We start from the raw sequence: 24,492 nt of genomic DNA on the forward strand, positions 1-24,492 counted from the left end.
GCCTACCGCCCCCTTTCCCCCTCTCTCTCTCTCTCTCTCTCTCTCTCTCTCTCTCTCTCTCTCTCTCTCTCTCTCTCTCTCTCTCCCCAATTGTCTTTCACGCCAGTCGTATCCACTCTCCTCATTCATTCCTGTATCCTTGACTGGGGACAAGACAAGTCACGCTTTGCATGTTTCTGTCTATCTGCAATTTCGGGGGCGGCGGGGAGGGGGTTTCCTTTGAGGGTGGGGGAGGTCCTCCGACCTTGAACTATCTTGTGGTCTCCCTAATATGGCCTCGCCATCATCATCATCTGGTCTTTGGCATCGTAAGACATCATTGTTTGTCTTCATTGTCTTTCAATTGTCTTAAATTGTCTGTATGGGGCGGATAATCTGCGCGCTTTCATGCTCAATGCTTTTGTTTTTTTTTTGGTTATTTATTTGCATGTTTTTAGGGGTCTTAATAATGTTTTGCCTTGTTTTCGTTCTGTCTTCATAAATGTCTCCTGGTGACGTCCTGTCTGGAAAATTATGTTTTTATTATATATATTTTATATATATATATATATATATAAAGATAAAATCCACGAAGGAAAGAGAAACACTGGAGTGCTGCGAGGCCTTTCGACTGTCTGTCGTCCTTTACTTAGCTAAGTAAAGGACGACAGATAGTCAAAAGGCCTCGCAGCACTCCAGTGTTTTCCTTTCCTTCGAGGATTTTATATCTTTATTATTTATATATTCGTCGCGTTCCATATTATCGTGATTCAGTTATACGTATATATATATATATATATATATATATATATATATATATATATATATATATATATATACAGTATATATATATATATATATATATATATATATATATATATATATATATATACAGTATATATATATATATATATATATATATATATATATATATATATATATATATATATATATATATATATATATATATATATATATATTTACACGTCGCAGGAATGAATCATATATGTATAAATAATACCTCCTCTCTCTCTCTCTCTCTCTCTCTCTCTCTCTCTCTCTCTCTCTCTAACTCTGATATATATACCATGTACGTATGTCTCTGTATAAACTGCACTTCCATTTCGTTCTATTATTTTTCAAAATCTCTATGCAACATAACTGCATTATCTCACCTTTCCGTCGTGAAGGCTGTACACAGATAAAATTCCAAGAAATTTCAGTTTTAATATAAGCAAAAATAAAGTTGTAGTTACTTTAGAAATCCCCTGATGTTCAATATAAGTGATATATTCTCACCTACGTTATATGCTCCGGTTTGGAATTGTAGGTTTTGAGGACAATGTATCTTCTATTCGCAAATTGGTCTATTGACCTCTCTCTCTCTCTCTCTCTCTCTCTCTCTCTCTCTCTCTCTCTCTCTCTCTCTTACTCACTGCAGCCAGTCTTTTCATACAGAAGGAATTCGTTAAAAGGTATTACTGATATGTAACCCTTATTAAACATATTTATAAGTTATATATAACGTATGTATATTTATATACTGTATACATATATATATATATATATATATATATATATATATATATATATATATATATATATGTGTGTGTGTGTGTGTGTGTGTATTAGTATTTCGAAGAGATACTATGCTTGATCCTCACACACAAACACACACATACACATACGTACACAGGTGAGCGCACAGGCGCAACAAGGCAAGACGAGATGAGGGTTGGGTTTTACAACCCTCCACCATAGCTGTGGGTTTTGTCGAGTTTTTGTTATTATTCTGTTTATGGTAATTTGGCCAGAGGTCCCCACCCCCTTGTTCCTCTCCCCCTTCCCCCTCCTTTGTCATCTATTGCCCCTTATCAAACTTCTTCTTCTTCTTCGTTTTCTTGCTGGAAGCTTCTGGAAACGACGGAAAATTTTCACTTTTTCTCTCCCTTTTTTTTCTGGGAAATTTTTGTATAGGTTAGCTGTCTGGCGAAGTGTTGGCATTTGAACAATGTTTGTGAGATATCTTTTTTTAAAAAAATACGTCTTTTATTCATTTATTAACATTTATTAATTTTTTGTTATTAGGCAGCGCAAAAAACAGGTTTTGTTTAACGTCAAAAAAAGGCAGCTTTGGTAGAATTCTTTACATCAACGAAAGACGTGTGATAGGTAATATATACCACTGTACAAGAATTAACAGATATAGTTATGAGATTATTATGAATATATATGAACAATTATACCACATTCAAACTTTCAGAGCTTTCATTCTTGCATAGTTTACTGCTCCTTCGTTCTTTCATACTTTCTGCTCCTTTATTCCTTCCTAGTTTCTGCTCCTTCGTTTCTTCATACTTTCTGCTCCTTTTATTCCTTCATACTTTTTGCTTCTTTCCTTCATACTTTATTCTTCTTCAGTTCCTCTAAACTTCCTGTCCCTTCGTTCCTTCCAGTTTTCTGCTCTTTTCTTTCAAACTTTCTGCTCGTGCTCCTTCATTCTTTCAAACTTTCTGCTCGTGCTCCTTCATTCCTTCAAACTTTCTGCTCGTGCTCCTTCATTCCTTCAAACTTTCTGCTCGTGCTCCTTCATTCTTTCAAACTTTCTGCTCGTGCTACTTCATTCCTTCAAACTTTCTGCTCGTGCTCCTTCATTCTTTCAAACTTTCTGCTCGTGCTCCTTCATTCCTTCAAACTTTCTGCTCGTGCTCCTTCATTCTTTCAAACTTTCTGCTCGTGCTCCATCATTCATTCAGACTTTCTACTCGTGCTCCTTCATTCCTTTAAACTTTCTTCTGTACTCCTTCATTCCTTCAGACTTTCTGCTCGTGCTCCTTCATTCCTTCAAACTTTCTGCTCGTTCCTTCATTCTTTCAAACTTTCTGCTCGTGCTCCTTCATTCCTTCAAACTTTCTGCTCGTGCTCCTTCATTCTTTCAAACTTTCTGCTCGTGCTCCTTCATTCCTTCAAACTTTCTGCTCGTGCTCCTTCATTCTTTCAAACTTTCTGCTCGTGCTCCTTCATTCCTTCAAACTTTCTGCTCGTGCTCCTTCATTCCTTCAAACTTTCTGCTCGTGCTCCTTCATTCTTTCAAACTTTCTGCTCGTGCTCCATCATTCATTAAGATTTTCTACTCGTGCTCCTTCATTCCTTTAAACTTTCTTCTCGTACTCCTTCATTTCTTCAAACTTTCTGCTCGTGCTCCTTCATTCCTTCAAACTTTCTACTCGTGCTCCTTCATTCTTTCAAACTTTCTGCTCGTGCTCCTTCATTCCTTCAAACTTTCTGCTCGTGCTCCTTCATTCCTTCAAACTTTCTGCTCGTGCTCCTTCATTCCTTCAAACTTTCTGCTCGTGCTCCTTCATTCTTTCAAACTTTCTGCTCGTGCTCCATCATTCATTCAGACTTTCTACTCGTGCTCCTTCATTCCTTTAAACTTTCTTCTCGTACTCCTTCATTCCTTCAAACTTTCTGCTCGTGCTCCTTCATTCCTTCAAACTTTCTGCTCTTGCTCCTTCATTCTTTCAAACTTGCTGCTCGTGCTCCTTCATTCCTTCAAACTTTCTGCTCGTGCTCCTTCATTCTTTCAAACTTTCTGCTCGTGCTCCATCATTCATTCAGACTTTCTACTCGTGCTCCTTCATTCCTTTAAACTTTCTTCTCGTACTCCTTCATTCCTTCAAACTTTCTGCTCGTGCTCCTTCATCCCTTCATACTCTCTTCTTTCTTTCCAACTTTCTGCGCTTTCATTCATTCGTACTTTCTGCCCCTTCATTCCTCCATGCTTTGTTTACGTTTTTGGCGCATGCGTCGTGTGCTGAGCATTTTCCCATGGTCTGATTCCCGCAGCCTTTTTAGCCCATCGCCACGGCGCTGATTAAAAGGTTTTTGCTCTCGCTAGCGTTTATAAGGCGTCATTAAACTATTAACTTATTAGCTCTACGTCGTAAGGTATCAGAGAGGTGTGTATTTTCGTGTATTTTTCGTATCATCGGCTCGTTAATATAATAATTTCGATGGTATAGTTAAAAAAAATGTTTTTTTATAGATTACTGGTAAGTTTGTTGTATAGGGACCTTAGGCTTATGTGTGTTTAATGAATATTTTGGGAGTATATTTTTTGAAATATGTGTTGATTTGTGAAGTAAAGAATTGATTTTATGCGTTTTTGCTTGACTTTAGTTTGAGGAAAGTTTTTCGTGTATGAAATTATGGTAATTGCCGAAACGTGTGAACTTTCGTAATAGCTAGTGAAGGAAATATTTTGATTTATGAAACGCAAACACTCACACACACACATATATAGATATCTATGTGTAATCTGTCTGTCTATCTATCTATTTATCTATCATATATATATATATATATATATATATATATATATATATATATATATATATATATATATATATACTTCAGATGTTTTCAGATTTGCATTTTTGAATTTGCTGGTATATGCAGTCAAAGATTAGATTGACAATTCATTGTTTGTAATAACTGCTGGGTATGATAGGAGAATTTTTTCGTGGCAATTATATATTTTTCAAAGGAAGTTGTAAACATATAAATTTATTTGTTACTTCCTCTTCTGTAATTTCAGTCAATTTTCTGCAGAATATTTTTTATTTTTTTTTTATTTTGCCTCTTATAGCTAGAAATATAGAATATGTCTCGGCCGATATTACATGCTAAGTATTATGGTTTAGCGTAACTCTCTCTCTCTCTCTCTCTCTCTCTCTCTCTCTCTCTCTCTCTCTCTCTCTCTCTCTCTCTCTCTGCATTATTTTTATCTAAAAAAAAATTATAATCCCACAATCGCTTTGCAACCACTGCCTGCAGCCTTTTCGAAGTTGGCGGGGGAAGTTTGGTTCAGTTCGTAAATAAAAGTCGCGCTCTAGTGCTACCTGTAACAGCTCTGTAGATTGACGCCAAAAAATTATATTTGGTGTTGATGTTAGAATTGTGTTATTACGCATTCAAAGATTAATTATTACTTTGAGTGTGTGACGCCCTTTGTAAACAGAATGAGCGGAAATACGCAAGAAAGTACGTCATTTATTTTTTATACTATTGTAAATGTAAGTGTAATAATATTTAGAGCTACAACTTGCATAATGAAAGTATTAATCTTTGGCGTTTTGTGTCGCATTTCAGAGTGTCGATTTCAGCATTTTCATTATGTATCTCCTGTTTTTGCTTCTGCCTGAATAAATAACATTTAATCAGGAGCAACTTAAGACAAAACTGCAGATAATTAGAAGCCATCACAAAGACTTACCTAATTAAAACTAGACATTAAATCTCGCCAAAACTTTTGGAGAAAATAATTAGATTAAAAACAAAGAAGAGCCGTGACAAAGCCAATACTTCTCCCTTACTACAACAAACGTGACTTCGTTTCGTTGGCGTCCGTTAGATTGCCTTGTCTCGTATAATCTTCATAGATCACGATAATGCCCGAACGAGGAGCATGCTAAATCTTTCTTATTGCTTTTTACTTGACGAACGCGGTTGGAATTACTGAAAATAAAATGCAGAGTAAATTTTAAATCTTACGTGCATTTTCTGTAAGAGGATTTGGGGCTGGGTCGTAAAGCTTATAATGGGTGGGTCGTGTTTGTATCGTTGTAATGTAGGTTCATGATTTTTCTTCGTGTTTGAATTATTATTATCATTATTATTATTATTATTATTATTATTATTATTATTATTATTATTATTATTATTATTATTAGCAAGACTAATTCTTACCAGCCTAACAGGCAATGCCATTATTATTATTATTATTATTATTATTTTTATTATTATTATTATTATTATTATTATTATTATTATTATTATTATTATTATTATTAGCAAGACTAATTCTTACCAGCCTAACAGGCAATAAATTATTATTATTATTATTATTATTATTATTATTATTATTATTATTATTATTATTATTAGCAAGACTAATTCTTACCAGCCTAACAGGCAATGCAATTATTATTATTATTATTATTATTATTATTATTATTATTATTATTATTATTATTATTATTAACGTAAGATGGAAGCTTACCAGCCTAACAGTCAATGAAATTATTATTATTATTATTATTATTATTATTATTATTATTATTATTATTATTGAAAAATACACATCCCTGTATCACAAAATTTAAAATAACTTGCATAATATTCTACTTACTCTAATAACCATTTGTGAAAAAGAGAAAATGAAAACTAGTTAAGAAAAGTGTAGTCAACAGGAGATGAAAGTATACAACGAATAAAAAAAATAATAAAAAAAGCATTACAAAATGTGCATCAAAAAGTAAGAGAGAAAGTGTTTTATTGCTTAAGTGTCGGGGGCCGGGGGGGGTGGGCGTGGGGAAAGTAGGCGCGTTATGAGAAAGTGCTAAAGTGTTTAGGTTTAGGGGTTTAGAAGTATAAAGTAAAAGAATAATCTTGAGATACAAGTGGTAAATTCGATTAGAGATGAAAGGGAGAGGCCTTATATGTATCTCTCTCTCTCTCTCTCTCTCTCTCTCTCTCTCTCTCTCTCTCTCTCTCTCTTTGCAGCCACGAGGGAAAATTGGAACACTGGAGATGCCAAGTACTTTCGTCTTATTACCAAGAGATGGTCACAGCTACTGTGACCATGTCTTGGTAATAAGACAAAAAGTACTTAGCATTTCCAGTGTTTCAATTTTCCTTCGTGGCTGTAACTTTAATCGTATAATCGTCACCGTTTTTAATTTTTCGTGATTTAAGATCAAACATGTATACAGTATATGTATATATATATATATATATATATATATATATATATATATATATATATATATATATATGTGTGTGTGTTTTTGTGTGTGTATGTGCATACATGCTTACATACGCACATACGCAACTGTGTATATAATTCATGCGTGCATTTTCATCTCTGCAAACCCAGGACGTCTTCACGAAACAAGTCAAAATTAAAAGGTCTTAGGGAAGTTACGAAGTTAGATACTGCAGATAGACGTAGATAATAATCCATGTAATTTCTTTCGTAATTATATTCTTCTCTCTGACCTGTCAGGGAATAAAAGTGTTTTTCCTCCTTAGACCGATGGATGTCCAACATGCGAGCTGCTATAATTTACCTTCACTATGCTTATAATTATTTACAACGTTCGTTGCATGTATTGTGTAATGTTGATAAGAATGTACATGGTATTGAGATTACATAGAGCAGCGGTTGTCCAGTTTAAGTAAAATTTATCCAGATCATTTTGAGTTCTCTCTTTAAAAAGTTTAGCTATCATAAAAAATAGTAATTAATCTAAAGACTGTTCCGCTATGGTTTTGTCGTAGAAATTTGAATTGCCTTTGGATGTTATATTCCTAGTGCTCTTAGAATGTTCAGTTATCTACTGAAAATTTGAGTGCCTTCATAAAGATTTTGTTACCTATGTGTATTGTATGAGTGTGTGTGTGTGTGTGTGTGTGTGTGTGTGTCTGTCTGTTTGAATATAAATATAACATAAAACCTGATCACACGTGGAAGCTATTTTCCGGCCAAAAGATTATCAACTTTTCTTTTATACAAGACATGAAAAATTTATGCCCTAATCTGATGCCCCTCATTACGTCTTTCTTTTAAAAAACGACCTTGTATCATATTCCCTGATTTATGACTTATCCTGTATGTTTAATCAACACTAAATATCCGATTTATACGATCCAATCGCGTCTTCCGTTTGACCTGGCGTCATCCATCAGCATAAGTCATGTCGGATAGATTTGAAAAGGAAGCATGTGATTGGTCGATGGGGCATTCTCTTTCGACCAATCTCGGTCGAGCGAATTCGAATTTTGGGGAATTTTTATGCTTGGTTGACTTCCTTGTGCATTTTGGTGATGTTTTGGTTTGTTTACTTTTAATACATATCTAGATGAACATGTGTTAGTTTTCAATACTGAAAGTACAGTAATTTTTTATGAAACTGAAATAATTGCAATTACAAATTTCAGTAATTAAGGTAAACACTGGTAGAAAGTAATTCATTGAGTTTAAGGGAATTTTTTTACGCTTTAACTTTTATTGATTATATTGGAAATTTTACTTAAAAGAATCAAGTGAAAGTTAATGAGAGAGAGAGAGAGAGAGAGAGAGAGAGAGAGATAGTTATATATATATATATATATATATATATATATATATATATATATATATATATATATATATGTATGTATGTATATGTATATAATAGTTTATATAGTTACACACACATGCACAAACATATATATATATATATATATATATATATATATATATATATATATATATATATATATATATATATATATATATATATATATATATATATATATATATATATATATTGTGCCCATGTTCTCTATATTACTTCCCTCCCAATTAAATATCTCACTACCCAAATGCCTATAATAAACACCTATGGCCCAAAAATCGTTCCCACCTCGAAAAAAGACCTATTTTTCCACTCCGTCTCACATTGAACCATCCCACCTCCTCAAATCCTCTTTCTGGAATGAGAAAAATCGAGCAAACAATGTGCAGAAGAACGATTTATCCGCCAAGCTGTTTCTCATTTCAAAAAGTGGAAAGGAATCTCGTCGCTCTGAATCCGTTGACTGTCAAAACAAATGACAGTCGGTGGGAAATTGTGTCTGTGGTGTGCGTTAGTGTATGGGGCCATGGGAAGGGTGATATATTGCAGTGTATATGGCATGGGGAGGAGGGGATGTGTATGGAAGTGTTGCTGTAGGAGAAGGTAAGGTGTGTTTGCTAGTGTATGGATGACTGACTTCCCTTAAACTCTTGCTGTTTCACCATACACTAAAATACATACTCATACACCCCCATGCATAAACCATAGTTTTAAACCATACTTTAAAAAGGTGTGATCTTGGGGAAACTGTATATTTCATTGCAGTGGGAGACTGTATTGTGTATGACAATGTTAAGTGTTTGGCTGAATATTTATATGAGTAGGTAGGCTGTTTCTGCAAACAGTGTATCGTTTTCAAGTACCAGGTTTAATATCAGTCAGTAAGCTAGGAGTTTCATCTTGGCTACGGCTGAAATGTGGAATAGTTTACCTAGTGCAGTTGTGGAATCTTCTGATCTCTTAATGTTTAAGAGAGGAGCAAACTCATTCCTGCTCTCTGCTGAATTCTCCCGAATTTCAGGTGTATCGGTTTTATTTCCTATTTCCTCATATTTATTTATGGCCTTTTCCTCTCTCTCTCTCTCTCTCTCTCTCTCTCTCTCTCTCTCTCTCTCTCTCTCTCTCTCTCTCTCTCTCTCTCTCATATTCATTTATGTATTACCTTTCCATAACTTGTTTCTCTCTCATATTTATATATTTATCACCTTTTCTTATAACCTGTCTTTCTCTGTCTCTCTCTCATATTTATTTATCACCTTTTCCTATAACCTGTCTCTCTCTGAAGGCTGATTTATTTCCCTCTGGAGCCTTCTTGGGTTTATTATAATCTGTGGACTCTGTCCATAAGGGTTTTCAGCTGAAGATTCAAGGAAATAAGCAAAAGAAATATGTAAATTAATTCGTCATTTAATTATTCTTTGTGTTTCACTACATTTACTAAAGTACCTTGTTTATAATGGTGGTTATGAATGGAAGTCACTTATCACAATGGATATTAATAAAATATTCATGTGTACATAAAACTTGAAGTAAGTAAATAATTATCCTTTCTTATGCCTGACTAATATTATTATTCCAAGCGTGGCCGGAAGTGTCGTGTTGATATTTTGCTCATATTATTTATCATGTCACCCTCTGACGTGAGTGTGATTATTTTGGTCCCCTTAAATTCGTGTAATTGTTATGTTTTTGTCGTGTTTAGTTGCTGGCCACGTTTTCTGCCTCGTGCAATGCACTTGGCGCGTATTGTTTTACTTATTTCATTGTTTATTCGTTTATTTATTACCTAGTTTTGTGACAAATTAAATACATCGGATTGGAAAATAGTTTTGAAATATATTTATCTTCAAGGCCTGATTATGATATTTGATTTTGTACAGTTTCTGTTCAGTGTGCTGTCTTTGGTAACAGACCGTTTTTCAGTAAGTGTGCAAATTAATTTTGGATGAAAAATCAAAGTAAATGTCAAGAAAATTCATCTTATTATTAGAAACTAGACAAGATAAATAATTCTCAGATTCATCAAATTTTAGATAGTTTGATGATTCTCTCTCTCTCTCTCTCTCTCTCTCTCTCTCTCTCTCTCTCTCTCTCTCTCTCTCTCTCTCTCTCTCTCTCTCTCAATATATTTTTTATGAAAGTGTATCAAAGTTTTTCTTTTTAATACAAAAATGTATGTAAATAATGGCAATATGATTTAAATCCATTCATTCATTGCTTAAAAACAAAGAAAATCTGTATGGATATCCACTGGTTACAGATTGATATAGTACCCTGCAATTTACAGTCGAAATAAAACGGTTAGTCAAAAAAAAAAAAAAAAAAATCAGCCATCGAAGGTGGAAAAAAAAAAGATACAGGTAATCAGGGAACCACAGCACAAACACACGCACGTACACACTCGCGCGTTCACGTTCATTATGCCAACCGCGTCGTTCCTTTAGATGGTAGGAAGGGACAGCTAGGTAGCCAGTAGGGCTCTAAGCATCCAGGACGGTGGAGGTTTTCCAGTCGACGCTCTAGCCCCGCGCTCGCTGGAGTTGGCTTTCCAGACTCGTGAGGGAAGCCTTTCGTTCCCAAGTGGAGAGAGAGAGACTGTTTACTGGAAGATATCACGATTTAAAAGCTTAAGTAGAAGTTGTTTTATGTTTCTCTGGAATGTTGGTGGTGGACGTTACTTTTAAAAGTGGCTTTTATAAGTGGATGACACTATGTGACTGGAAACCATAGACTTATGATTTTGCATTTCTTGGTTGTATGTCTTGTAATAAGCGCTTGACTTACGAAGATTACCGTAATTTATCCCAAAGTCTTGGCTGTTGATGCACATGAGTTCTGGACTTTGAAAATAAGTTAAGTTTTCCTTGCACTAAGAGAATAATTAACAAAAAACACTCTAACAGGCATTTCTGGTATACGTTTTGCTAACACACTAACAAAGGAATCCGACATCTTTGTCTTACGCTGACCACAAAGAAAGTACTGGAAACCTTTCTAGTTTTCATTTGAGTGATGAAAGTTTTTGGAAAGTGCTGACGTCAGACGTCATTTCCTGGACGTCGTTATCGCCCTAATGATGACAGAACGCGAGATTATTCGTCAGTGTTTCTCCTCTGGCCTCTTCTGGAATTTGAGCTCTGGAAACCAAGCTTGGACTTTTTGGAAGGTTTTTTCAAGACTGAAGGCTTGCTGTTGCTAGATACAATGATCATTCTATCATATATCAGGCTAAGAAAGGAAAGTGAGTCTGGAATGGTGGGACGTTGGCGAATTTCTTTAAAAAACTGACTTTTGTTGTTTTCACTTCTGAGGAGTTGAGACGATTTTTAACGAATCAGATATCGTGAAATTCCTTAGATTCTGTAATTGAGAACCACTGAAGAGAAATGATTTTCTCTTGAAAGAAAGAAGTATGTACTTTTCATATCCTTAAAAGAAGAACGAGAGAGAGCTAGATATTTCTACTTGGATATCGCAGATACCTAGTTGACTGAAGATACCTGAAAGAAGCCTAGTACCTTAGTACCTGATTACCTCAAAAGTACCTGGATGACCCATAATAGATTAAGTTGAGATTCTCTATAAAGTTTATTACCTAGATAGTGTCAGGTACGTCAATGACGAATGATACCTGGATAACACCAAATGATTAAATTACCCATAATACCTGAAGTATATTACCTGGATATTTTCAGGTAATTGGATTACAGACGATACCTGGATAACATAAGATAATTAGCATACCCATAATACTTGAAGTATATTACTTGGATAGTTCCAGGTACGTGGATGAATACCTGTATAATACTAGATAGTTAGATTACCCACAATTCTTGGATAATACAAAATACTTGGATAACTTATAATACTGGATGAATTCTGAACTGTCAGTCATAAACCGAAACACGTCACGCCAAGTCAATCATAACCTGCCCCTGGAAATCCATTAAAGAGAGTGTGTTGGTTCTCCTGGAAGCGGAAACGGAACACTACAGAACTGGAACACAAGAAATATAACTCAGAGGAGCCGCTGGAATCGGTGATCTGGAAAATTTGAACCTTTTTCGGAGAATTACTTGAGTTTCAGGCAACCCAAATCATCTTATTTAAGAAAGAAAGGCAGGATAGGTTTTTCTTTGAATGCGCTTTGGTTTGGAATCAAGAGTAACTTATATTAGTTTCTTTATATGAAAGGTCAAGATGTTTCAGTGAAAGCGCGGTATAAGAATAATTTTCGTTTTACCTTTTGGGAAACTTAAAAAACACAAAATCGTAACTTCGACGTAGCTGAGAGTCACTAGTAATCCTCCCTTTTATGTTTAGGAATATGGAACGTTTATAACTAACTGAAATTTATCAACTGATAAATCATTCGTAGACTGACTTTCTATGTAAAGCAAACGCTACATTACGTAGGACAATTTGAGGTGCCCTTTTGCCCGGAAATCCATGGAAAGTATCCTTTGAAGGACAATTTGTCTCAGGATAGTTTCATAGCTGCCGGGGTGCCAGTTGGAAAAAGGGCAACAGTTCTTGATTATATCAGTTTTAAAGAGAACAAATTTAGTTTATTACACTATAATCACAAAATATTACTTATTGTAAGTGTATATAATCTTTTTTTCCCAGAAGTATACTCTATAGTTTCCTGTATAAACTTTCGTTTTATAAGACCTTGATAGGTTAAGCCCCATTAACTGCATATCGTAGTTCATGTTTTAGTTCCTTTCTTCACAAGTCAATGGATCTTTGTCACTATACTGAAGGTCATAGTAACTAAAGAATTCAGCTGACTGGGTTTTAGTTGCTGCGTCCGCTTCTGAAGTACGAGAGATTTCAGAGTGAGAATAAAGAAAGGAATTTTGAAGAAAAATTTAATAGTTTTTAATAAATAGGCAGCGTCATTTACTGATATTAGGGATATAATGGTTTTTATCCCAAAAACTGAGTAACTTTAACACGACTAAATGACTTTGAAGCCTTGGATATTTCCTTAATCACAAGTAAGCTGACAAACAAGTAAATGAATAAATAACTATACGGCAAAATACAGTACATGATTATCTTAGATTCACTGTAAACATAACCCTTTATTGAGAAATATAACTTGGAATAGTACCTAAGCCTAACAAGGAAGGCAAAACGTACATCACTGCTGGCATTACTGAGTATTCCTCACTCTTACTTGAAATTGACAAGACATCAGTAATTTACAAACGACCATGAGGATGCCCTGGCGAGTAGACTGGTCCCCCTTGACAAGGTCTTTCAGCTTCAGGAGAAGTAGGCGCAACGGCAGATTTGATTCGACCTATGATGCTGCTACGGAAATATCTGGAAGGTACCTGAGTCAGGCAGAACGTTATGCAAGGAACCTGGTCTATGCAACTTTCTTGCGTTCGAAAGCCAAATTCTCGGCTGCCAAGTACAAACTTAACCGAACCATCCAAGACTTGGAGGAGAATGATCATTTGGAATCGACAGGGACGGCTGAATATGAAGACAACGACAGCCTGAGCAGCGTCAACATGACCAAAATTGCCGTGGAAGATCCTGATGACAACCAGCTGAGGGACTTACTGAGGCTACCCAAGAGGAAGTCTATGAGATTACGTCTGAGGTCATTACGCAACCTGAGGACCCCAATTGCTGATATCTTTAGCAGCAAGACAGAGGCTCTGGATTCCATCTCGTCCATCGATGAGGACATTGAAGATGGAAGTTACAGGAGCTACAACTCTATCAGTGGGTCACCGATACCTCATCGAAGATCAAGCACCAGCTCGGTCGACTCGACACCCACACAGCGTGTCAAACGATCAGCCTCCATGTTCGAGTCAATCCCATCTTCTGAGAGAGATAGTATTTCGCATTACTATTTCAACAGCCACGCAGAAGTGATTCCCATCAAGTTACTTCCTAATTCTCCTAAACGAAGGAGGCGCCCTCCTCCTGATCTAAATCCAACTCCTGTTGTAAGACCTGAGGCAGAAAAGGTAACAGCCAACATCCACGAAAATGGAATGCAGGATAGCTGCTACTTCACGATGTCACCTGTGAAGGATAGCTTACTTACTACTGAGTCAACCTTTGAATCTTTCCATAATCCCATCAAGCCAAAAAATACATTTGACCCTGGTCATGTCTTCTATGCTGCTCCTGAGGTCATTGCACGACCATCTTTCAACTCTTTTAAAGGTTCTCCTAAGGTATCAGAACATAAAGTGAAAAAGGAGAACTGCAGTACTGAGTCTCTGATAAATAAGCCTTTTTCGGTGGAAATGGACCAAAATGAAAGTAGGCTAGATGCTGATAAAACTGCATTTGCTCCTTCCTTGTCTGATTTTTCTGATAAATCAGAAGATAATGGACTCATGAAGGAAATCCACTTGACTGAAACAAAGATGGATGTGAGTGATATATGTACATCCCACTTGACCTCCAGTTCCGATTCTCCTTCTACAGTCATTGAGAAATCACCTAAACAAATAAAAGAAGAGGTTTTGAAAATAATTACCGTTCCAGATTTGAATGGAAATATTTCCAAGAGTGCACCAGAATTGGTACTGGAGGAAACAGATCTGGATGCAATTGATGGCCCATCATTCGATTCAAAGTTGGTTCCATCTTCCAGACCAGCATATTTACCATCTAAGAATTTGGATAGTTCTACAGAAGAGACATGTGAAATTGTACAAGTGAGTGGGGTAATGCCATCAGTAATTAGTTTACAGAATCTACCAAAGGCAGGTTATTTGGTAAAATCTGATATTCCTGTATTGGAATCACCTATCAAGAATACTGAGAAGGAACCCTTTGTAATGCCTCCCATAACAAAGGGGAAGAGTCCCCGTAAGGCAAAGCGACGTAAGTCAGAAATTATTTCCATGTATGAACCTTCTGTCAAATACACAGCGAATGCCCTTTCTGATTCTTCCCGTGAAACTAGTTTTGAGGAGCCTGAATCACCCATTATTTCCAAAACACTATCTGCATCATCTCCCGAAAATCTGCAAGTGTCCATGGTGAAAACAAATCTTGATAACACAGAAATGCTTTCTCCAAAGTCAACATCAAAGATATCCCTCAAGGGTTTACTAAACTCTCCAACAAAAACAGGAGCTGAAATAAAACGAGTTGTAACATCTTCCTCTGGATCACCTCTGAAAAAACTTTTACATTCTCCCAAGAAATCTAACAGTGAAAGTGCAGAATCTGGAAGGATTCACAAATCGCCATCTAGATCATCTCTTAGGAAGCTCTCACATTCATCCAAGATCTCTGAAGATGAGCAAACAAAGGCAAAGATATCGTCTCCATCCAAATCACCTTCCAGGTCCCCCTTGAAGAGTTTCCTGCATTCACATAAGGCAAAGCATATTGATGAAGCAGAGACAGTGTTTACCACTAAGTCTCCATCCAGTTCTTTAAAAAGCCTGTCAGATTCTCCAAAGAGACCTAGTGAAAATACCGATATAGTGACCCCATCCAAGTCACCATCCAGAGCTTCCTTGAAGGGTCTTTTATATTCCCCAAAGAAATCTGGAAATGATGGCACAGAGATGATTACCACTCACAAGTCACCATCTAGGTCATTAAAGAGTCTTTTAAATTCACCAAGGAGATCAGTGATTGAGAATACAAAGGCAGCTTCTCCATCCAAGTTACCATTTCTGAAGAGTCTTTCAGACTCAGCAATGAAATTTAATAGTGAACCTACAAAATTGAGAAGCCCATCCAAGTCACCTTCCAGATCTCTGAAAAGTCTGCTAAATTCACCAAAGAAATCAGCAATTGAGAATGTAGAGATGGCTTCACCATCCAAGTCATCTCTGAAGGGTTTCATCAGTTCACCATTTAAATCTGACAGTGAACTGACAAATGTGACCACTCCATCCAAATCACCATCGAGGTCATCTCTAAAAAGTGTCTTTAATTCGCTGAATAAATCTGATGGCGATTATGCAGACCATGTCACATTATCCAAGTCACTGTCCAGTTCACCAGTAAAATCTCTTGTAAATTCACCTGCTAAATCTATTGGTGAAACTATTGAAATAGCTACACCATCCATATCAGGGTCATATGCGAAGAGCCTCTCAGATTCACCAAAGAAGTTTGACAGTGAAGGCATAAGTAATGCTAGCCTTGCCGAGCCATCGTCTGAATTGCCCTTTGAAGGCATCGTAGATCCTCCAGATTCCATCAGTGGTGGAAATACAAAAGACAAGTCACTAGTGGCATCTCTCTTGAAGAGTCTGGAAAATGCCCCTAGGAAAATGGACTCGAAGTTACCGTTCAAGGGCTTTAGGAACCTCCCAAAGAAACACGGGCGGGAGGAGAGTGAGGGCATTAGCTACCCCTCCCCCTCGAAGTCTCCTTTCAAGAAGAGGCTGCGAAGGGACGAGAGCGTAGGGGCACCGACGCCGCCTCCTCCCTCAAGAGCCGGCCGGAAGCGCAAATATGAAACCTTCAGGAGCCCAGTGAAACACGCCAGGTTGGCCGCGAAGAAACGCAGGGAGAAAAGGTTGGTATAGATTCTTGTTAACGGGCTCTGCGTTATCGATTCTAGTTAGTAAGATCTGTGGCGTCCATTTAAGCTCATTGGCTCTGAAAATGATTCTTGTTGATGAAATCTTTGGTATTAGTGAGGTCTTTAATAGTGGTTCAAGTGTAAGGTTTGTGGGTTAATGATTCTAGTTAATGGTATTTCTTGCAACATTCTGGTTAATGAGATTTGTGGCACTGTTTCTAGTTGAAGGGTGTCTGTGGTATCGATTTTAGTTACTAGCATCTGTAATATGAATTCTAGCTAACCAATGGGACCTGTGGTATTGATTGAAGTTAATAGGTATCTATGGAGCAGATCCTAGTTAATGACGTCTGTGGTATAGATTATAGTTACCGAGTAATGTAGTATCAGTTCTAGTTACTGAGTTTTGTACCATCGATTCTAGTCGGTGGATCTGTCCTTTGTGATAAATACGTCTTTCAAACGTATTTGCATCAACTTTTGACAAGTATTTCAGTTAGGAAATCCAGTCCATTGATTTTACTCTGAGGCAGACATAAAGGAAATTGACTACCAACTTCATCAATTTGGCTCCAAGATTTATCGAGGCAATTGTAACCAGCTGTTAGGATTAAGCCAATGAGGTTTTTCATCTCTCTCTCTCTCTCTCTCTCTCTCTCTCTCTCTCTCTCTCTCTCTCTCTCTCTCTCTCTCTCTCAGGAATCTGTCGGCGTCAAAAATCATTGAGCACAATTGACGGTCATCTTGCAATGCGATCTCCCAACTAGGCCCAGTGACTACCTCTCTCTCTCTCTCTCTCTCTCTCTCTCTCTCTCTCTCTCTCTCTCTCTCTCTCTCAAGGCATTTACTCATTAGTAGCCTTAATTGCCAAGTGCCGCAGCGGACCTGCAATAAAAGGCCAGTGACGTCAACAAGTACTTCTTGGTCAGAGGCACTGTTCTGTAACCTTGTCAAGCCTTTCTTTCTGTATGTGTTTTTCTTTAAAAAAAAAGTTTTTTCTTACCTAAATTTTCAGAGTTTTTTTATTATTTTGTTGTATTACTTTGTTTTGCCTAATTTTTGTTGGCACTTGTTATTGGTTTTACTGCCATTCGAGCATTGTACACTATTTCTTGATATTTGTAACCATAACCCTTGCGTCACCAGATCAGATGAACAGATTAAATCCAAAACCCTCTCTCTCTCTCTCTCTCTCTCTCTCTCTCTCTCTCTCTCTCTCTCTCTATATATCTATTTATATATATATATATATATATATATATATATATATATATATATATATATATATATATATATATAATATATATATATATATATATATATATATATATATATATATATATATATATATATATATATATATATATATGGTTTAGATAATATTCAAATTACTCTAAATATTAGGCTTCAATAAGACGTATGGATGGTTTAGAAAGCTTGTAGTACAATGTAAATTAAAGAATCCGGAATCTAAATCATCCTGTCTTATTGACACACCAACCAGTCGGGCCTCAATTCCACTGTGTGTGTGTGTTTGTGTGTGTGTATGTATTTGTATGTCATTCACTGTCTGTACAGTATTAAAACTTGCTTAGAATAAATATCTTTTAATTCTGTGCAAGTTCCCTTTTACGAAAAAAAGTATTTAAACACTTCTTATATGACATTGGAAATCGATATTTTAAATAAAAAGGATAATGAGATCATTTGAAGCAGCAAAAGATATTCTGTCTCTCAAATATAAAAAGTAAGAATACCAATGTACGATTTAATGATTTCAACTGATGTGAGGTAAAAACATTATTAAACAACTTTTTTTTAACCATCCGAATCTGTTACGTTGTCGGGTCATCCAAAATTAGTAAAAGGGCCACTTCTTCCGGAACGTATCTAAATAAAGAAGTGTAAAAGGAGCATCGTAAAAGGGTTAAAATGGCAGGGGAAAGATAGAAAATTACCAAGGGGAGAGGTAATTTGTGATAATTGCTTTGACCAGGTACGGAATATTACACTGTATCAAAGGTAAGACTGAAATTATTTTCATGTAATTTTTGGTAACTTCAAAAGGTTTTAGCCTTCGCGGGAAGGACTTACACTCGAATGGAAATATATGGAGAGGCCGACGGGAGTGTCAAGTGAGTGACAATAAGTAGTGTAATAGTAAAATAAACAAATGGATTGGGTAGAAACAGGCGGGATAAAAATAATTTGTATCAAAATTTTTATCATCCTAAAGAAACCAGATGTACAGAGAGAGAGAGAGAGAGAGAGAGAGAGAGAGAGAGAGAGAGAGAGAGAGAGAGAGTGAGATTGCAACATCTCAGATATTCGAAAAGAATTGAGTACTTTTGAATTCTTAAGTATCCCAAAGCTTCAAACTTACTTTCACATAAATGAAAGAGAGAGAGAGAGAGAGAGAGAGAGAGAGAGAGAGAGAGAGAGAGAGAGAGAGAGGTTTCAACTTTTCAAGAGAAAAATGCTGAGTGCTTTTGAATTCTCCAATATTTTGAAGCTTTAAACTTTATGTCCAGTAAAGGGTACAGAGAGAGAGAGAGAGAGAGAGAGAGAGAGAGAGAGAGAGAGAGAGAGAGAGAGAGAGAGAGAGAGATATTGCAACTTTTCAAATACGACACCTTGGCTTTTCCTTCTATTTTTCTTCATATCAATCCGTTGTGTATCTCAGGCCATCCCAAACAACTGAAGCGATTCCATTTTTTTCCATTATAGATTTATTACACAGCAAATTCTTGCGGTGCAGAATAATTTAGCCTTTATGGCTTTCACAGGAACCAGGGATCTGTTTTGTGGGATTGTGTTGGATTATTTCCCTAATATGGAGTCACGCTAGGTCGGATTTCTCATATGAGTTCTTCCTGGTACGCAATGGGTTGATTGTTTTTCACTGTCAGTCTCTGAGAATAGTCTTTTAAACCTCATTGATTTCCTCTACCGATGGGTGCCATGCAAAAGTGGATTCTGTAGTTTTACAGAGTTAACAAAAAGGGATTCTGTAGTTTTACAGAAAAATTCAAAAGAGAATTCTGTATTTTTAAAGAGAAATTCAAAAGGGGAATCCGTAGTTTTACAGATAAATTCAAAAGGGGATTCTGTAATTTTAAAGAGGAATTCTGTAGTTTTTGTACGTTTTTGGATTTTGTGTATGTCTTGATTTCATGTCGTCAGTTCCTACGTTTGGTTTTATTGAGCCTGGTTTCGAAGTGAATTAAATGAAATAATTATTTTTGTGTGTTTTGGTCGAGTTTAATTGCCAGGAAATCAAACATATGCCAAGATCTCATGTCCTCGGTTTCTCTACTCGATTTTATTGAGCATTTCGAGTCCTAAATCACTGATTTTGTTTGTTTTGGTCGAATTCAGTTGCCGGGAAACCAGACACTTGCCAGGTAAGACACCATCTAATTCCTGCCAACCAACAGTCCTATTTCATTACATTTCTGAGCACGATTATACCTTTCCTTGTCCTCTGCAGACACTTGGACGCCTTCGAGTTCTACAGAGCCGAGGACGAGAGAGAATGGGCAAGAAGGTACGAGGAGGTCCACGTAGATACCAAAAGCGCTTCTTCCATGTTCAAACTCCTCCAGGGGAAACTACAGTATTCTGCGGCCTACCCACACTTCCTCAGCCTGCTTCATCACCTTCTACTGCTTCCAAGTAAGTTTGTAGCCAAAGATCAATTGAAGTTACTTTTCCTTTTACAGTTCTTGAACCTGATTCCTTAGCCCCTACTTATTTCCAGCATGTCTTCTGGAATAGATCAATACAAGTCTTTATTTTTTCCCTTTCTGTGCTTGAATCTTCAACCTCTACTTATTTCCAGTAAGTCTGTACCCAAAGATCAACTGAGGTTATTTTTCATCATTCACCTTTTGAGCCTGATTCCTCAACCTCCATTTATTTCCAGTAAATCTGTAGCCAAACATCAACTGAAGTTATTTTCATATTGTTAAACTTGAACAAGAAAGGTTACTTTGCCCTCAGTTTGTGTTCTTTGGATTTTAAACAATTTAGTAAGTGCTCAATAAAAGCCAGTTTGTAACGCTTAGATTTGCTTTCCTATTTTACCTGGAAAAGCCGAAAACCCAAGTTTAAATATCTCCGTAAAGAAAGATATAACCGAGATAATGACGATTGTTGAATCATCCAAATCAAGCTCCCCCTTGTGCATTTTGATAACAAAAGAACCGAAGAATCTCGAATGAAAGAACGTGTGTGTCATCAGGGCACAAGGGAGGGTGGAAGATAAGAAGAAGGGAGGGGTTGTTCACAACATTATTAAAGCGTCGATTTTAGTGTGGACGGTTCGTTAAGAAATTGGAGTAAAAGGATCGGTTTCATCCCGGTTCGACAGAAGGAGAAAGGCCATGTTCACTAAATCTTTCAAAAATCGTTTTGATTGGCTGAAAAAGTGTTTTATAATCATTTAAAAGTAGTTTATAGGATGAAAAACAGTGTTTTTTTCGGCTGGGAGAAGGTGAGGCAGGAGTAGCATTTAGGTCATTCTACCGAAAAAAAAAAAAACTCCAAAGAACGACCCAGTATCACCAGAAAGCAGAAAGATAACGTTGCTCATTACATCATTCAAGAGTTATCTTGTCGTGAGACATTAGTACTAGTAACAGAGGTTGTTTACAGGGGGTGTTCTCTACGCAACATTCAGGTCACTCTTCCAAAGAAGAAAGAGAGGGAGGGAGAGAGGTCGCCTTGCGTGCTCTCTCAGCCGTGAGTCATGGCTTACTTCCCTTCTTCTTCTTCTTCTTCTTCCTCTTCTTCTTCTTCTTCTTCTTCTTCTCATTCTTCTTCTTCTTCTCCTCGTTCTCTGCAGCTGACATAGGGGCACCTGACCACTGGATACTCTTCGATCGAATCCTCCAGCAACTTGTGACTCAGAGTGAGGACGGCCAAGACAGAGAGATTGCCCTACTCGACATCAACGTCAACAGCATTGTCAAACTGTGAGTTATTGTTTATATGCTTTGTGTTGTCTTTGTTTTGTGTGTTGGTTTACTTCTCAATCTTAGCGTTTTTGTTGCGTGTTTCCTTGCAAACGCACGCAACTTATCATTCTTTGTGTGGCTGTGTTGCGTGTGCCCTGGCATACATATGCACACACACATAGGGAGAGTGTCAGTGTTCAGTTAAGAATTAAGTAACATTTATAAATTTGAGAGAAGGAAAGATATAAAATAAAGCAACGCTAGTAATTGTCAGAGAGAGAGAGAGAGAGAGAGAGAGAGAGAGAGAGAGAGAGAGAGTCCTTATGATGTAGCACTAGTGAAAGAATGATACATGGTGAGAGAGAGATAAAGATCTTGAGCTTGTAATCTCAGATGTGTGTGTGTGTGTGAGAGAGAGAGAGAGAGAGAGAGAGAGAGAGAGAGAGACTTATTGATCTGTAATGCCATTCATCCCGAGAAATTGTTCTTTATCACGTGATTTCAGCTAAAGTCTGATAAATTACGGTATTACTCTGAACTTAATAGTGATTCAAATGATAGATTATTATAATCATGGAATACATGCTTATATATGCTTAAGTATTGATTAGTTAAAGGAATAAAGTGAATTAATTGCAAGTAACATACTCCTATGAAAAAGGAAACTAGTCATGAAATCATTTTTTTTTTTGTTGAACGCCTCCTTTAATGTTTTGTTAATCGGAATAAATTCCATCCATATAATACTTAGGATTCAGCTATTGTTTGCGGACACATTCCACAGAATACATACGATTCAGCTATTGTTTGCAATCATATTCCACTGAATACATATACGATTCAGCTATTTTTTGCAATGGTATTCCTTAGAATATTTACTGTTCAGTGGCTATTAATAAACGTATCAAGACCCATTTCAGAGTAAAGCAAGAAAGTTTTTGATTTTTTAAATGTCAAATATTATTGACCACAAGAACTAATTTTCCTAATTTTATAATATTCATTACTCTCGTAAAGCAACAAATCTTTAATTTTTTGTGGTCAAATGTTTACCTCAACAACTAATGTTCCTAATTTTATAAAACTCCTTCCTCTCAAAGAATCACAAACGAAAGAGAACTAACGGAAAGCAAGAAGAAGATCACAAAACTGGAGGAAGATTTTGCCGACGTCGTCACTGATCTCAACAAGAAGGAGCAAGAGCTCTTCACGGCGTGTCAAGAAAAGGTAAAATTTTGATTCAACAGAGATACAAGAATATGTAATTTATGTTTAGCATCACGATTATCAACTTTCTTTTAGAATTTTTTTTCAGATGAAGTAAGTGTTTAATGCTTGCTGTGGAGTTAATCTTAAAACTTGTTTTCATTATTATTATGAGTAGAAGCACGATTTTCTTAAAAACAATACGATTTTCTTAAAAACAATAATATTGGACCTAGTGGTCCATCTGACTCGGTGCTAAAGCTAAGATATTCTGTTCTTGACCTCTACTCAAGTTTTATCATTTATGTCTATTTTTAAATCCATTCTGGAGCTCTTATTCTGTTCTTGACCTCTTAAGTTTTATCATTTATGTCTATTTTTAAATCCATTCTGGAGCTCCACATACTCCCCAGTTTAAAAGAAAGTATTCTGAAATTTTAGTATTTTTTCCTATTTTGAAACATATTCTAGATCTCCACATGGTTCCCAGTGTTCAAAGAAAATATACTTAAATTTTAACATTTTTCTCTATTTCAAAATCCATTTCAGATCTCCACATACTTCCCAGTACTCAAAAAAAAAATGAAAAAAAAAAGTTACCTTAAGTTAATGACAAGTGAAGCTTTCATCTACACATCAACACTAAAACACCTGCTTTTTATCTTCTTCCAGGAGGAACTCCTACAGACTCTGAACCAGGTCAGAGAACAGCTGGAGACAGAGCACAGAACAGTATCAGAGACTCAACAGAGAAATACAGAACTTGAAGCTCGGGTACACACGCTTACCCACCAGGTACAGCAGTTGGCTGCTGGGTCACTCTCCGATGACGTCAAAGCTACCATTGCCAAGGTCAGTAGCAAGGTCCAGTCCAGGGATTATGGTCAAGAGCAAGGTCTAGTCTATTGATTATAGGCCATGGCAAAGTCCAATCTATGGATTATGGTCAGTAGCATGATCCTACCTAAGGATTATGGTCAGTGGCAAGGTCCAGTCTATAGATTATGGTCAACAGTAAGGTCCAATCTATGGATTATGGTCAGTAGCAAGGTCCAGTCTATGGATTATGGTCATTAGTAAGGTCCAATCTATGGATCATGGTCAGTAGCAAGGTCCAGTCTATGGATTATGGTCAATAGCAAGGTCCAGTCTATGGATTATGGTCAATGCAAGGTCCAGTCTATGGATTATGGTCAATAGCAAGGTCCAGTCTATGTATTATGGTCAATAGCAAGGTCCAGTCTATGGATTATGGTCAGTAGCAAGGTCCAGTCTGCTGATTATAGTCAATACCAAGGTCCTGTCAATGAGGTATGATCAGCACCAAGGTCCTGTTTGTGGATTATGGCCAATAGCAATGTCCAGTCTATGGGTTGTGGTTATTAGCAGCTTTGCCAATGGAGTATGGTCAATAGTAAGGTCCAATTTATGAATTATGGTCAGTAGCAAGGTCATGCCTATTGATTATGGTCAGTAACAAGGTCCAGTGTATGGATTATGGTCAGTAGCAGTTTAAGTTTAATATTTTGTCCTTGTGAACTCTAAAGTGGGGTAACATATCAGCAACATGAGCATTTCTTCCAAATAAATGACTAATTTGTAAAGATTTTTCTTTGACTCTCAGAAAGTTCTT

General features: G+C 36.5%; 1 protein-coding gene across 1 annotated transcript in view; it reads left to right on the top strand.

Annotated features, from left to right (window-relative positions):
* LOC136845519 (disheveled-associated activator of morphogenesis 1-like) overlaps positions 1-24,492 on the top strand; it is a 166,019-nt gene that overhangs the window by 124,080 nt on the left and 17,447 nt on the right. Inside the window, 4 exon segments of the mRNA XM_067115698.1 lie at positions 20,186-20,370; positions 21,542-21,671; positions 22,754-22,880; positions 23,532-23,711. Coding sequence (XP_066971799.1) covers positions 20,186-20,370; positions 21,542-21,671; positions 22,754-22,880; positions 23,532-23,711 — 622 coding nt within the window.

The sequence above is a fragment of the Macrobrachium rosenbergii genome, chromosome 14, assembly GCF_040412425.1.
Source record: "Macrobrachium rosenbergii isolate ZJJX-2024 chromosome 14, ASM4041242v1, whole genome shotgun sequence".
NCBI classification, from domain to species: domain Eukaryota; kingdom Metazoa; phylum Arthropoda; class Malacostraca; order Decapoda; family Palaemonidae; genus Macrobrachium; species Macrobrachium rosenbergii.